The 17,658-nt window shown below is 38.2% G+C and overlaps 1 protein-coding gene across 1 annotated transcript in view; it reads left to right on the top strand.

The window, feature by feature from the left end:
- The first annotated feature begins 1,241 nt into the window (after positions 1-1,241).
- The window catches only part of LOC122797103 (kinesin-like protein KIF20A), a 220,387-nt gene continuing 203,970 nt past the window's right edge, over positions 1,242-17,658 (top strand). The window contains exon 1 of the mRNA XM_044065901.1: positions 1,242-1,325. Coding sequence (XP_043921836.1) covers positions 1,306-1,325 — 20 coding nt within the window. The 5' untranslated portion in view covers positions 1,242-1,305. The remainder of the gene's footprint in view (positions 1,326-17,658) is intronic.

The following is a 17,658-nucleotide window of genomic DNA, read 5'->3' as shown; positions in this document are numbered from 1 at the left end:
TACACATGTTGAGGAGTAGTAGGTATTTTGATCTCAACAATTTAATTTTTCAGCATTTTGACATTTCAGCATCATGCATTCATTATTATAACCTTCAGGCATAGTCATTTTGAAGACAGAGTCTGTCTCTTTTTCTGAAAGGATTCCTGTTTTTTTATTGTTCCTCTCCTGCCATGTCTTGTTTGTGTCCTCTTTGCCATAAGATTGCAGGGACTGATTATTTTGTATTTTAGAAAGCAGAGGATTTGTAATATTTATAATGTGGGGCATGAAAAATCTTACTGACTTCCGGAATTAATGTCCATCTGTCATCAAACTGTTTGAGGAACCAAGTAGCAGCAGGACCAATCAAAACAGCCTTGTCTAAAGTAGAGTTTAAAATTTTAGACTTTACCTCATCAGAAAACTGTTGAATACGTACCCTGGCCTATCTTCTCAAAACAGCAGTAGTAATAGTAGTAGCCCTAGACACAGTATTTGTACAATCATGCACACTCTTCAGAGAATTCTTAGACACCTAAGACTGGTTAGAAATTGTAGGATTCAGATAAAACTTGCCTTCTAAAGAAATGTGGCAGAAAAAATCCTCAAGCAGTCAACACCTGACAGAATAATCTGGAAGAAGGATATTCTCTAATGGAATCTGCCTAATACCCTTACCATCTTGTCAGCAGGTAAGGGTTGACTTTAATAAATATGATGCCTTTTTTGGTGACTAAAAGCTGAGGGCCAGGGTTATTGCAGACAGCATTTAACATATCCTCCAAGGCTGGCACAAAATGAGGCATTTATGTAGCATGAAGTAAATCTACTTGTAGCATATCATAATATCTCCTCAGTTTAGGTGGAACATCCACTTGTTCCTATAAAAATAAATCATCCATCCTGGAACTAGACTTAGAAAAGTAAACTTCTGTAATTGAGTCGGAGAGGACAAACTTTCTTCTCGGTCAGTGTCTTGGTTTTGAAAGTCAGACAAAGAAAAAGCCCTATCTGTGCCTACTTCAGAATCCTCTGATAAATTTTACTCAGAAATATATTGACCTAGTTAATCTTCTTGCATGGATTTTGGTTCAGCAGGATAGAAAACATGCAATAAACTCCTGGTTAGGGTAAGAAAAGTTTAGAAAATCAACCTTATGAACAAACACAATGTTTCTGAATGAGCAATGTCTAACTTTTTGTTTCTTTTTTCTTGGAAGGAGACAGAGTGAGAGATGGCACTTCATCCTAGGCAAGAGGTCTGTCCCCTCCACCCCTAAAGATGAAACAGTTATACCGGTATAAGAACCCAAGCTATAGCCAATGACGAAGCCCAGTTCCAGGTAAGCACTGCTGGAAAGAGTCTGTCAAAAGGTGTGTTATCAGGCAAGTGTTTACACCTAGCATACAAACTTACACCTTTCCACACATTCCCTTAAAAATTCAATATTTAAAGCACAAGCAGTACTCAAAAGCTCTGTTAGAGTTCTTTAGTCCCTTTCACAGAGAGTGAAGACTGAAAACAAGAAACAAATGTAAGTTGTAATGAAGTGTACACAAGCACCAATTACTAAGTACATTTTAGCCCTGAAATACAGTTCTCAATGGTTAAATATGACAACCTCTGGCAAAATGTATCAAAGAATAAAATAACAAAGGGTGAGTTGTCATGAAGTGTATACAAACATCAAAACACTCAAACACCATTTTAAGTACATAAAATACACTTCCCAAACTTTACATGCTTTTACTTCATTCACTTAAAATGTTTGAAAAGTAGTAGTTTTTTTTTCTCACAAAACAGCCCCAATAATCAATAATAAAACTTATTCTAAAAATAGTTTCTAACAAGAAACTTCTGATATTTATAAACTTGCTGGTGTTCTTCAAGACATACAAAATATATCAAAAATATATAAAAAGGCAATATGTTCTGTGTGGAAAAATTCCGATTGCTACTCCTGCGAAACCTCAGAGCTGCTTTCCCCTGAGGCAGCAAGACAGTACTGAAGTTGTCTACACTCTGCTTATTTCCCCTCCAAGGGACTAGCCAATCAGCAGTCAAGAGTGTAGCTGTGGGAAAGAGTCAGAGCATTTTGAAGACTGGATAGGTGTTGTATCCTTGAAAGGATACAACCCAACAGGCCAAAGATACTGCAGCAGTAAGAATGATGAACATTTGTTTTTGCAAAGAAATAGGAGATAAAACAGGAATGGGTCTTTCATGGCTTGAAAAGAAAGACAGTGGTTACATCATAGCAGCTGGTAAACTACTAAGTATAAGAAGTGTTGTGCTAATATATCAGGATAGTGGAAGGATGCAATGCCTTTATTTTATTGGTTAAAATTGTTGCGGCCTCTCCAGTTGAGCAATATGCTTGGACTTATACTTACCAAATGATCCTTGATGGGTCTCATAAGAATAAGTAAAATGGTATTATGACTTCTTTGTATCTTGATGATAATCCTTTGGAAATTAATGGGACCAGAGAGAAGGATTTCCTGACTATGGTGGAAATGATATGATTGAATGTGAGAGACAGAAAATTGTCACCATAAATACAAAGGTCTCTTATGACCTTATCTGTCTGAGGAGGAGTAGTATTTATAACAAAAATGAGACCTTGCTACCTTTTTCTTTTAAATACTCAATAATTTGTTTTATACCTGTTGTTTTATTCTCAGTTAATAAGTATATGTTTCCTTTGTATATTCTGGTTACCTTGAAAAAACAGGCAGTGCTTAATATAAAGAATGTAAGATAATGCACCTTAGCGCTATGAACTCATACTGAAGAGATATTTCCCTTATTAGGATGGATAACCTATATCACCTAGGGGTTATAATCATTTTTAAGGTTATTCCTAGGAGATGTGTGTGAAAAGACAGTGGTTAAGGTCAACATAATGCTCTGGTAAGGTCAGTATTGTATTTAGTTCTGGAAAAACACAGTCGGTGCATTGTATAAAGAATGTAAGATAATGCACCTTAAAGTTATGGACCCGAACTGAAAAGGTAGAACCAACCCTTCTTAGGCTAGAGGATGAAAATGACCTGTGGGGTTCTGATAATGTCTGGGCATGATTCCTAGAGATATATGTGTGAAACGACAGTGACTAAGGTCAACATAGTGCTCTGGAAATGTCAGTACTATGTCAGAAAGCAGGCAATTAGGTGTCTACAGAGCATGAACTACAGAATTAGCAAACAAAAGAAGGTGGTGGGTGGAGTGGTAACATTTGGACAAACAGCAGCTATTAGGGATAAGTGGGTAGTGAATTGTTCAGGAGGAGAAGCAGAAAATCAGTAATGGCAAAAGTAACAGCTATAAAGTGGCAAGATGGAAGACTGACTAAATAATGTGTTATTTAACTGAGACAGTGGTGTTAGAGGAAACTGTACATGTAGGTCAGTGAATGGGTTAACACGTTGTCAGTGCTTCAAGCGTTATCTTGATATCATGGGAAAAGACAGGAATGATGGGTCCCAAAATTATTTAGTTTTAGCATGCCAATGTTTTTATTTTAAAAATGAGTCACTTAGAGCTTGTCTGCTGGCCTGTAGTCATTTGACTAGAGATTTTGAGAAGAGAAGACACTCTTATTTTTAGGGTCAGTTTTCCCTTACAGATCATTTTGTTTGCTTACTTAATGATGGGAAACTTGATGTATTAGTGGACACTGGCTACAGTAACTGCTGCTCACAGCATCAATTGATTCATGTTTTTAATGAATTTAATGTCTTTATTATGGTGTATGTATTGTGGTGATTGGGGTGGCTGGCTATAATAGCAGGCTAAAATACATTACTGTAGCCAACATTTTTTTCCATGTCTTTGGGCTCCTACACTACAGGTAATTGTAGAAGTGGTCGTCTATTTTGTAGTCAGGCTATTGATAAAAGAAAAGGGCAATTCCATGATTGCTGTGAAGTGATTATTGAAATGGCTTGCTGGGTGTGGAACACTCTAGATATAGCTCAGATTTGCAGAATGGAATAAATTACTCTGGCCATTTATTCTTTTACTTTCAACACACTCTAACAAAATGTTGGACAGCTTTTGGTTAGTTGAAATGTATTACTGAGACCAGTATGACTGTCATTTTCTTTACAATCAACATCATAAGAGTGCACAGAAAGTGCTTTGTGTAAACGTAGAGGTCAGTTATCCTATTACTGTGAAACACTATTTGACATGGATTGTTTGAGGAAAGTGTATTTGCATTTGAGAGTAACAGTTTAAAATAAATTAGTATAATTCATTATTTTTCTCATTTTCTCACAGTCAAATATTTACAGAAAAGGTGGATATATTTTGGTGACAGCAGCTGAAAGGCATATTGTGTGCTTAAGCACGAGACAGTTACTCAATCACTGTTGTATAATTACTGATGTCTCCTTCCTCCTCCCAGCTGTTGTAAACATCTGTGGCAATCTTCTTCAAATGCCCTCTCTTCCTGTAATAGTACAGCTAAATGTCCAGTGTAGTTTCCTCTCATGCTCTGACTCCACTTGCAATAACACAGCTAAATGTCTAGGGCAGTCTTCCTCTCATGCCTTGTGAATCCCCATAATAATAGAATTAAATGTCTAGGGCAGTCTTCCTCTCATGCCTTGTGAATCCCCATAGTGATACAATTAAATGTCTAGGGCAGTCTTCCTCTCATGCCTTGTGAAACCCATAATAATACAATTAAATGTCTGGGGCAGTCTTCCTCTAATGCCTTGTGAATCCCCATATTAATACAATTAAATGTCTGGGGCAGTCTTCCTCTACTGCCTTGTGAATCTCCATAATAATACAATTGAATGTCTGGGGCAGTCTTCCTCTCATGCCTTGTGAATCCTTGTAATAATACAATTAAATTTCTAGGGCAGTCTTCCTCTCATGCCTTGTGAATCCCCGTAATAATACAATTAAATGTCTAGGGCAGTCTTCCTCTCATGCCTTGTGAATCCCCATAATAATACAATTAAATTTCTAGGGCAGTCTTCCTCTCATGCCTTGTGAATCCCCATAATAATACAATTAAATTTCTAGGGCAGTCTTCCTCTCATTCCTTGTGAATCCCCATAATAATACAACTAAATGTCTGGGGCAGTCTTCTTCTCATGCCTTGTGAATCCCCATAATAATACAATTAAATGTCTGGGGCAGTCTTCCTCTCATGCCTTGTGAATCCCCATAATAATACAATTAAATGTCTAGGGTAGTCTTCCTCTCATGCCTTGTGAATCCCCATAATAATACAATTAAATGTCTAGGGCAGTCTTCCTCTCATGCCTTGTGAATCCCCATAATAATACAATTAAATGTCTGGGGCAGTCTTCCTCTCATGCCTTGTGAATCCCCATAATAATACAATTAAATGTCTAGGGCAGTCTTCCTCTAATGCCTTGTGAATCCCCACAATAATACAACTAAATGTCTGGGGCAGTCTTCCTCTAATGCCTTGTGAATCCCCATAATAATGCAATTAAATGTCTAGGGCAGTCTTCCTCTAATGCCTTGTGAATCCCCATAATAATACAATTAAGTGTCTGGGGCAGTCTTCCTCTCATGCCTTGTGAATCCCCATAAAAATACAATTAAGTGTCTGAGGCAGTCTTCCTCTCATGCCTTGTGAATCTCCATAATAATGCAATTAAATGTCTAGGGTAGTCTTCTTCTCATGCCTTGTTAATCCCCATAATAATACAATTAAATGTCTAGGACAGTCTTCCTCTAATGCCTTGTGAATCCCCATAATAATACAGTTAAATGTCTGGGGCAGTCTTCTTCTCATGCCTTGTGAATCCCCATAATAATACAATTAAATGTCTAGGGCAGTCTTCCTCTAATGCCTTGTGAATCCCCATAATAATACAATTAAATGTCTGGGGCAGTCTTCTTCTCATGCCTTGTGAATCCCCATAATAATACAATTAAATGTCTGAGGCAGTCTTCTTCTCATGCCTTGTGAATCCCCATAATAATACAACTAAATGTCAAGAGCAGTCTTCTTCTCATGCCTTGTGAATCCCCGTAATAATACAACTAAATGTCTGGGGCAGTCTTCCTCTCATGCCTTGCGAATCCCCATAATAATACATCTAAATGTCTGGGCAGCCTTCTTCTCATGCTCTTCCCCAGTCATGACACAGCTAAATGTTTGTGGTGGTCTCCATTTCATACCCTGTCACCCTTAATAATACTGCTAAATGTCTAGGTCAGCCTTCCTCTCATGTCCTGTCACCCCCCCCATAATAATAATAATGCAGTTAAATATCTGTGATAGTCTTCATCTCATGCCCTGTCTTTTTTGCAATAATATATATATATATTTATATATATATATATATATATATATATATATATATATATATATATATATATAGACATACAAACATATGTACTGTATGTATATGAGTGTGTGTGTGAGTCTATGCCATAAGATTGAAAATTCAAAAGATGGAAAGCCAAAAATATGTAAAACGCAAAATATCTGACATGGGCATTTGCCCCTTCTCCACTGTTTTGAGAGCTTGGAGTTGGTATATTTAATTAGCAAGGGGTGTGGGGAAGCAGGGGGGTGGCTTGCCCCCTGCAAAATGCTTTTAGTATTTTACGTTTTAGATATTTTAGTTATATATATATATTTACTCACGTTTGCAAAAGTTGTCCAACTACCTGACTTCTTCATATCAAAACTAAATGCACTTGGCTAGGGCAGCACTATTTCTGTGTCTAGGTATAAAGATATAAAATAGTATGCCCATGTCTAGAGTAGCTACCTCTCCTACCCTTTGCACCCCCTTTTGTTATGTTTAGTGCAGTGCCTATGTCTAGAGTAGCACACTTTTAAGTCCTGCAGTGAATCACTTTTTACACTACATTGTATCTTGACATAACCATGAAATTCATGTGTGATCTGCTCATGAAGCAAATTAGCTTTATAATTTGCATTTTCTGAGTTGGTCTGGCATGTATATTGTGTAAGTACCTGCACATGTGTGGGCCCAAGACTCCAGTGGATGCAGAATAACTAGATATCATGGGATAGCTGGTGTATGTGATGGGAGGAGACAAGTCCAGAGAGCAGAAGCTCATTACAGGGACAAAATATGGCATTTTCTGTGGTACAGGGAGGAGAGTATACAGCAACTACAACCACAACACCCTACTATATGCCACAATATTATGATGCAATTGGTACTTAGTTCTGCGCCATACACTGTAGTAAGGATTTAGAATTAGGTTGGGAGGGTGGCATAATGGTTAAGGTGTTTGCCTTACAAACACAAGGTGCAGGGTTTGAGTCTCACAAGGGATAATTGGCTAGGCTTACAATGATTCACAAGGGCAGTTAGCCTAGTATGAACCTATAGTACAGGGAGGGAAAATAAACATTCTACTATGCTGAGCTGTATTTTCTGCTAGAAAAATACATACAAAAGCTTTTTGCATTCCTCTCAACTGTACAGATTTTTGCCTCATATTTTTGGTCTGCTCCTCATAAAATGTATGGCTTTGTGGAAAATTATTGAGGACTGAAGTTACTAAATAATGACATATATTTAACTTTCAGACTTCATATCCTTCAGAAAATACACACCAACACAAATCCTGTTATATTAATAGCCTTCTAAGTTTATAAGAGGAATATTTAAAAATATGTCCCCATTTTTGGGAGTTTGTTCCCCCGTTCTTTTAGGATCTGTTCAGATTTCTTGCACTAATAAGTTGAAATGTATGGGTTTGTGTCTTATTGAGCTAGGCAGTAGTCGTGAGGATTTTTTCATGAATAAGAAACATTTTTTACTTTCCTGCAGGGTGATTCCACTAAGCCACCATAGCACCCGTTTTTATTTATATATTATAAATACATATACATATACATGCACTTACACACACACACACACACGCACACACACACACCCCTCTCTCTTGCTGTATAGTAATTACACAACAGCTATGTATTTAAGAGGAGATACCATTAATGGGCCAGTATATCATTCAGCATTCTTCATCAGAGCAGTTCATTAAAGATTCTTGTTGAATGCACATCATGCATAGCACCTCTTCATTTGTTAGTGTTAATCTGTTTTTTCAGTCTTCACTGAAGTTGGTCTGCTGAAACTTTCTGCAGTCTACAAATTCCAGTTCTTAATGTTTTTATAGTATCATACACATGAACAATACTAGGTCAGCTTTGTTCCTCATTTTGGATGATAAAAGTTTCCAGTCAAGTTCTGCTTTTGCATTTCTGTATTACTGACATTCAAAAGATTAACATTTTGATTAAATCATTCAGAAATCAGTCTTGAAAATAATGATTTATTTTTAACTTTTGTTTGTATTTCCACTGAATCACAAATCCTTTACCTGCATTTTGTGATTTTTTTGATAAAATGCCTACACTGCAACTATCAGTCTTTAATTATTCATGAAAAATTTTATCAAATAACTGGAAACTCTGGATTTCAATATATATATATATATATATATATATATATATATATATATATATATATATATATATATATATATATATATATATAGCAGCTATACCACATTACCAATAGACATGATAAAAAGCCAGAAAAGATCCAGTGTAAAATTTTCCTTCTTCTAACAAAGTAAGGACGTCATTAAGGTATTTAACACTTTTAACCTTAAGAAAGAGTGGATAGGTAAGCTTTCTGTCTCTAAGGATATGTTTTGGGATTATTACGACCCAAAGAATGATCTTTATGTATTTATTGTTTTACCTGGATTCAAGGAATCTGTGGCTAACAGGTACGTATAAAGCTAAACTAATACACAGAGGTTTAACGACTTGCAAGATTCATAATCAAGTTGCTGATGATATCTTGTGAGTTATTCTGACTTGTTAACTAGTTGGGAATGTCTGTCAGAAAAGAAACGTACTAAGATGTCATCTGAGGCAGTATCAGGTATATATGCTTCAAAAAGAGTCCCCCATTCAAAGAACTGAAGCACATGGAAGCCATGATTAAGATGGGTGCATGGAGGGTGAGGCCCCCCTCCAGCTCTACACTACCCTGCCCTAGTAATATGTGTTGATCTCAACACTACTCCTGTCCCAATCCCAGTCCTACACACTTAAGTACTAAATACTCTTTCCCTAACAGTGCTACTACATAGATGGTTTGTTTATACAAATTAGTGTTTTTTTATTTTTGATTGTATTGATGTGTTGCAGTCATGTAATGTGTTTTGCTGTATGTTTAACACCTACTAATATATAAAACACAGTACCACTACTGCCCTACTAAGTTTCACAAACACCATCAACAGCCACAAAAATATTAACAACTTTGTCTCATCCATATTCTTGGATATGTCAAGCTTTCAGCACTGTTTCCTATCAGATACTATTGCAAGAATTATCTTCCATCCATATTTCACTCTCAACTATCACTTGGTTCCATCAGTATCTGTCCAACTGACAATAGGCTGTCAACTGGGCTGATGACATATCTCAACTACTACCTGTTACTGTTGGCGTCCCACAAGGCTAACTTCTGGGACCTCTGCTCTTCTCCATCTTTACAAATAAACTAAATTCAGCTACTTCACATGCTACTATAGTGCAATATGCAGATGACTCCACAGTCATCTGCACAGCTCCCTCCTACTCAGAACTACAAATCAAAACCCAACAAGCCTTCTCTGATGTAGAACTGTGCCTCAAGGAGAACCAACTTATACTTAACCCCAATAAAACAAAACTCATGATATTCTCACATAATAGATCCATAGAACCAATTTCCCCTGTTTACATCTTTCCGCCAATGGAACCAAAACTGAGGCAGCAGACAACACTGAAATTCTAGGTGTCACAATAAATAGCTCATTAAAACATGACAAACACATAAACCTTACCGTTAAGAAGATACATATTAAACGTGGCTGTTTGTATAGGTCCAGAGCATTCCTCACCGCTCCCACTAAGCTGGCCCTAGCTAGGACCTACCTTTTGTCCACATTACTGTACACAAAACCCATTTTCGCTAATCTTAGAAATTCTGAACTCTCCAAACTAGAGACTTGCTACCACAAGATTGTTCATTTTGCTACCAGCCTCCCTAACAGAACACATCACTGCACAGCCCTGAAACAACTACACTGGCTTGAACTATCCCACTTCTTATCACTAAGCCAACTCATAATTGCTCACAATATCATTCACCAACCTGATGCCTGTCCAGTTCTAAAAAACTTAGTCCAACCTTATAACACTTCCTGCTCACTTTGCTCATCCAATAAACTACTGCTAAAAAGCCATAAATCTAGTAACTCTTTTGGTGACTCCCTAGTCACAAATCACATCGCAAAAAATATGGAACGGTATTCCACAAAACATACTCAGTACCCCCACCGACACTAAATTTATACTACTCAAAGAATACCTTTTTAATAACTGGATCTACCCTTGTATTATCCAGGATAAATTTCTCCCTCTTTCTTCTTACTTCTCACCCTCACCTCTTAATCCACTTGCTTATCAGTATCTTCCATTAGTTATAAGCAACTCATACTAATTTCTCATCGATATGTAACTTGCCTATCCCTTTACCAAGATGTTAACATAATATCTGCTGTCATTTGATATGTATGCAACTTATTTTACCAAACTAGTGTTTTTTATTGTTACCAAAAGTCTAAATACTATTTTGTAATTGTTGCTCTGATTAATATTAATGTAACTATCTCTCTGGAGCTTTTCTCCCCGGGCCTCTGCTGAAAATGGGTTACTAGCTTTGTAAAATAAATAAATAAAATATACATTCATATATATATATATATATATATATATATATATATATATATATATATATATATATTTATCCAGTTATCCAGGTTGTGCTTAAAAAGGGGTAAAGAGGTACTCTGCTTGACGTGGAGAGGGAGTTTATTCTACAGATAGCCACAGGGAACCTTGTTGGCTAGGCTTACTTAGGCCCTTGGGCAGATAGCCTAGTACCTACCTATGAACCTACACACACACACACACACACACACACACACACACACACACACACACACACACACACACACACACACACACACGAGTGTGTGTATATGCATAAATGTGTGTGTGTGTGTGTGTGTATGGGTACTGTATATATATATATATATATATATATATATATATATATATATATATATATATAGCTATATGTATATAAATGAGCACTTTTGTCATTAAAAGAGCATTGTCAGCTTGAATAATGGAGTGTTTTCAGTCAAATGCACAGTGTATTTTAGGGTAGAACAAAGAATCGCATTGAGAACAGTGTTTCTACATATTTTGAAAGGCAATGTAAATCTGTTTGTAGATAATACAAAGGTAAAAACTGTTGCTCCAGATGGGTATATAATTGTACTATTGAATCCTGAGGGGTTCAGCCAGCTGCTGCAGGACTGTACCAGAAAGGCTAGAATTCTGGATGTGGTACTGACAAACACAGAGGGGTGTCATGGATATCCAGGCTAAGGCATCATTAGTTAATATTGATCATGCCAATGTATAGTTTAGAATAAGGGTAAGGTTAAAAATTTAAAGGCGGAACTCAAGGTGTGGGATTTTTAAGAGAATGGATTATGTTGTGCTGGATGAGGGTGGTAAGAATGAGCTAAGACACCAGAAGCAAACTGATGGAGTAAATGTCCTTAGCGAATGGATCAGGGATAGATTACTTAGGGCTATGGGCACGAAAGGATGAGGCCAAAAGGTAAAAGGAGAAAGCAAAAGTGCCTAAATGGGAATTTGAGGCTAGCAATTAGAAAGAATATGTACAAGCATGTTAAGAGCTGCATAGAAGCAGCTGTACCCACTAGGAAAAGTACAGAACTAAATAAAAAACAAGCCACCCTGGAGGAATTGCAAAATCAATAGGCTGTATAACAGGGGGAAGAAAATCATGGCAAAAATTAGGAGGTGCAGCACCCAGCAGGATAAAAACACTCTCATCAAACTAATCAAACAACTCAGAGTCCAAATAAAGTCTACCAAAGTCACATTTGAGTTAAGTTTGGCCTCCCAGGCCAAAGACAACCACAAGTCATTATTTAGCTATGTCCGCAACCCCAAAGGCAATACACAATTGTTTACAGAGCTCATTGTAAATGGAGCCACATATACTGAGCCAGAAGACATAGCAAACCTCCTGGCTGTTAAATTCAGCTCCATCTTTACTCCTCTATCCTCTCAATCTTTCATCAGGAAATATCATTAAATAAAAATTCCCTACTATCACTAAGGAACAGGTCCTTAATGCTCCCTCTAAGACCAAGAGCACTGCATCAGTGGGGTCAGACAATATCCCAGGATGCCTTCTAAACACCATGAAACATGACCTATCAGGGCCTCTGCAATCACTATTTAACTGTAGTCTCCAAACAGGTTTTGTGCCTCCTGAAGAGAGAAAGGCAACAGTCATCCCTCTGCACAAAGGTAGGCCATCTACAGGCCCTGGAAACTACAGACCCATAAGTCTCACTAGTCTTATATGTAAAGCCATGGAAATAATTATCATGGAGATTATCAATAGAGATATAGTAAATCTCCAGACACTGAACCCAACCCAGTTTGTTTACATAAAGGGCAGATCATGCCTACTCAGCCTGGTGGACTTCTTTGAGAAGGTCACCAAAGCAATGGATGAGGGCAAAATCATTCACACTGCCTACCTTGACCTGGCCAAGGCATTTGACACAATACCCTACTCAGGCATTGTTGACAAACTCAAGAGGTGAGGTATAAAACTGTATGTCATCCAGTAGATAGCAACTGCCTCACAGACAAGACCCAGGAAGTTAGAATTGTGGAATCCACCTCTACAAAGAGGCCAGTCACAAGTAGAGTCCTTCAGGGATCAGTCCTTGGACCACTCCTTTTTGGCATTTACTTCTCAGAAGTGTCAGTGGCCTCTGGCTAACTAAATTTGCAGATGACTGCAAATTAAGAGCTGTCATTAAATCTCATACTGACACAAATGTTCTCCAGAAGGGGCTGACACAGACAAACAACTGCTGTCAGAGCCATGGACTAAAACATAATGCCAAGAAATGCATAATAGTATCCTTTGGGAAGTCATCCATCCCTGGTAACTATCATATTGACAACACACCCCTTAGAGCTGACCCAGTAGTCAGGGACATAAGGATACACATAGATAGCAATCTAGCCTTTGACCATCATGTGTCTACACTTGTGCGGAAATCATTCTATGTTGCACAACTTATAAACAAAGGTATGGCATCTAAGTCCAAGGAAGACATTGATCCACTGTATTTGGCATTCATCAGACCTATCATTGAGTACAATGCCCCTTTGGTATGTACCTAACCAGGCATATCCAACAATTGGAAAGTGCACAGAGGTTCCTCACTAAAAGAATACAGGGCATATGTAAAATGTCCTATGCAGACCGCCTCAAGGCCCTATCCCTATATTCTGTCTCCTACAGGATTTTGAGGGGAGAGCTATGCCTGGCATACAGGGCATTGTCAGACTCCACTCTGATGGACCTCCTGCATATCCACAAAACAAACAGCACCAGAATTACCCATTCTAAAGACTTAAACCTTTTCTGTGATATAAATAGGACCTGCTGAAAAGATAGATATGTATCCCAGAGGGAGCCCTTCATTTGTTCGAACTTTCAAATGTTCGAAACCCTTATGGCCGACACCATATGAGTGAATGTTTGAAAGGCTGACAAATGATAGTGGAGATCCCGCTACAGTGCGGGACTTGGAGATTCCCCTTTCCTGCACTGTAGTGCGATCTCGGAGTGAGAATATTTAAGTAGCAGGGGGTGTGGGGGGGGTGCAGGGGGCTTGCTCCCCTGCATAACACAGTTTTACTGTGTTTACTAAATGGCGCTATTTCAGGATGTTGGTCTTTTGGAATGTCGATCATATGGTGTTGGCCATATGTAAGTCAGCATTCTGAACAGTCGATATTCTGAAGTAGACCCATCCCAAAGACTACCCCATCTATGGAACAGTTTCCCCATCCATGTGAAGCAGTGTTCGTCCCAAACCCAATTCAAGTGCAACTTGGACAATTGGATGGGAAACCAGAAATTCATCCCTAGTTTCGCACCTATGTCTCTAATGGACACAGGTAACCTGGCTGTAAATGGTTCATCTCCCAGGCCCATGCTTACACTTATCAAGGGTATCAAAAATTGTCAGAGATTTGGGATGCATGGCTAGGCTTAAAAAGGCCCTTGTGGTCATTAGTCTAGTAAACACCTATGAACCTATAAGATCTACCAGAGGAGCAAAAGCATGGTTAGGAGGTGGAAGGGGCAAAATACAAGGAATCTAGCAGAAGGGCAACAAAGATGGTGAAGGTCATAAGGAGAAAAGATGAAAGGGAGTTGGCAGAAAGCATTAGGAAGGGAAACAATTTTTTTAGGGATACAACAGAAAAGAGGAAGGGCAGAATAGAAAGGCTAGAATGAGGAAAGATAGCAGGAAGGTCACAGAAACCTGAGAAAAACTAAGGTACTGAGTAACTACTTTTCTTAACTCATCTCAAAGGAAGAAGTAGAGATTGCAATGCTGTGAGGGAAGCAAGAGAGAATGGGGAGTACAGTGAACAGATGCCAAGATAGGGAGAAGAGTGGTGGAGGGGACCTAGCTGCTCTTCAACAGCATAAAGTACAAGAATTAGATGGGCTGCCTCTGAAGGACCTCTGAAGTCTGTCCAGTATGCAGGCAGATCTCTTGACAGAAATCTTTAGCAGACCAATAGCTACTGAGAAAGTGCCTGAAGACTATAGCAAGTGTAATATGCTTTACAAGGTGGAAGAAGGCAAAAAATTATGGAACAATAGGCCTGTTAACTTAACAGCGGTAGTAGGGAAAGTCATGGAGAGAATCCCGAGGGGAAGGTTGCATGACTTTCTAGAAGACAATAATCTTCAAGACCGCAGACAACTTATGTTCTTTGTCAGAAGGCACTGCCAGTCAATCCTGTTACCATTTTATGATTGATTTACTGGTGAATCTGACATGGAAGTACCAGTGGATTTGATTTACCTGAACTTCATCAAGGCCTTTGACTTTGCCCCACACATGAAGCTGATAAAAAAAAAATGGAGAACTCGGTGATAAGATCAATTCTGAGGAAGTGGCTAGATGCATTATTGAATAGTAAGATATAGGGGGTTGTAGACAGACAATGTTATGAATCAGAAAAGTGGATGAGTGATTACTCCAGGGTGTCTGTCATGGGTTCAGTACCTTTCAGTGTGTTTGTCTCAGACATACATATCTGAGGAACTAGAGAACAACATTAGCATTTTTGCTGATGACACAAAGGTATGTGCAGCAGTAGAAGATTGGAGAAGTCTCTAGGGAAAGATCAAGAAAGGCTGAACAAGTGGGCAGAAAGGTGAAAAGTGAGGTTCAGGGCAAATAAAAGCAAAATATTGCACTTGGGCTACAACTCTAGGGTGAAGTATTAGCTTTGAGGCAGTAGAATGGCAAAGGAGCAGGAAAAGGATCGTCAGGTGCTGATCACAACTGAAATGGACCACTAACAGCACACTAATGGGGTAGTGGCAGCCGCAAACAAAATGCTGGGCTACATTCTTAGATGGAAAAATTCAGAAACAAAGTAGTACTTTACTCTACAGGGCCCTGGTTAGGCCACATTTTGTGTATTGGAGGCTACATAAAGAAAGAGACATCAGACTAATGGAACAAATCTAGGAGAAAACCACCAGAAAGTTCAGTGGGATGGAGTAGAAGGGATATTTTTATGCACAGAAGAACTAGAGCTCTTCTCACTTGAGACCAGAATAGACAGTGGGGACATGATATTTTTGCAAAAATCATGTCCTAGAGATGTGCAGTAGTCATCCTGAATAGGAAGGAAAAAGGAAGAAGTGTCTGAATACATCATGGATCTCTGAAAATATTTATTTTTGTTTTCACAGAGAATGTTATAAGGCTTTAGAGTGGACTACTCAAATGGATGGTAGAGAGGGAATCCACATAGGCATTCAAGACCACATAGGACAGGCAAAGAAATGAAAAGGCAACAGGTCTATCAATATACACTAAAGGAAAGGGCAGATGGGGGAATGCTGATGCTAACAGGCATGAATACAAAAATATGTACTTCAGTAAAATCAGCACATATGTTACGGTACAAACTGAGGACAGAGATACCAAGAAGTTTGTTGTAGGAAAAGGACCCCATAGTGAAATTTACTCTACTGAAGAACCACTCTGCACCATGTGAGAAAATTTTAGGAAAGAAAGCTACGGCACTGTGCATTATTAGCCAGGGAGTAAACTGTCAACAATAAAAGGTCAAGCGTTCTCTGTACTGGGCACTGATTAGCCTCTTTCTGGAAAACTGTTGTGTTGTGGAGGGTGTACACAGTAAATGATACTGATCATATGGGGGGGACTAAGGGAAGGCAATCGGGGTGGTTAATAGAAAGGTCAGATTAATAAATGTAGGGATAGTACAGAATTACAGAATCTCAATTTATTCTCAGTCCAGGAGAACGGGAAGGGGCATGCTGCAGATATACTGAAACATAATGTTCATTTTATGACACCTTGGTGGGAGATGTGATGTTTTGTGAATTTAAGCATAGATGAAGTCAAACATGAATACAGGAAGTCTCTGTTTTGCTAGATGTGTATTGGGATCAAGGAATAGTATTAAGAAGTCCCAGCAATGGCTTCATTCTGCTAGTGGCTTCTATGTAAATCAGAAGCCAACTCCCTTCTAGCTAACTCCCAAAGTGAGATATGTCATTCACCCAACTCACTGAAGAATCTATTCATCCGACTGAATTCATATTGTGATTAACACTGTTGGTAACTATCAGGATAATACCACCATTCCAAAGGAAACAAGAAACATTCTTTTTCATCCTGGCCACCAGACAATATTTTGAGGACCCCCACAAACATAGATCTTAGTGCTTAGACTTAACTTTGTTTTATACAACAGTTGGTAGCATGAGCAATCCCAGGACAAAAGGGGAAAATGTGACTGGAAGACATGAAATTGCAGTCACTAACACTAACTACAAATCATATGCAAGCTAAACAGATGAATGTGTCCTTTGCTGGCACTTTGTGTGTTCATAAGTGGAAAATGCCCGTTTACTCCATCTGTCCCTGTTTGACCAGGAAAATGTATTTTTCAAAGTGTGCATGCAGTCAGGTGTAACACAAGTTTGGGAAACATCCTACAGCAAAACTGCATAATGTACAACACAAAAAAGTGAAATACACCCATTAATAGAATTAACTGCTTTTCCACCTAAAAGATTGTGACATAGATTTGCTTGAGTGAATGATAATCATAAACTGATAGTAACCTGAGTATATAGAGACTGGTATAATATTTGATAAAGTTGGAAACCCACGTTGGCTGGATTTTAGTTAATGTATTTAGAAAGTGAAGTGTTTACTAAAATGTCTGACAACAGTAAAGTCCCTTATAAAATGTAAAAACAAAAAAATGAATGTAGCATATATGCAGAATATCCAAATGGAAAAAAGCATTATGGTTGCAGAAAAAATATATTTATGTGGAGTGGAATAAACAGATTAGTATGATATAAGCCTCAGAAATACAGTATTTAGGGAATAATTTGGTGAGGTTACCACAGAAATTAAAT

Source organism: Protopterus annectens, chromosome 3.part0, assembly GCF_019279795.1.
Source record: "Protopterus annectens isolate FY-2018-M chromosome 3.part0, PAN1.0, whole genome shotgun sequence".
Taxonomy (NCBI): domain Eukaryota; kingdom Metazoa; phylum Chordata; order Ceratodontiformes; family Protopteridae; genus Protopterus; species Protopterus annectens.
Note: the sequence above shows the minus strand (reverse complement) of the source record. Positions and strands in the feature narration are given on the sequence as shown.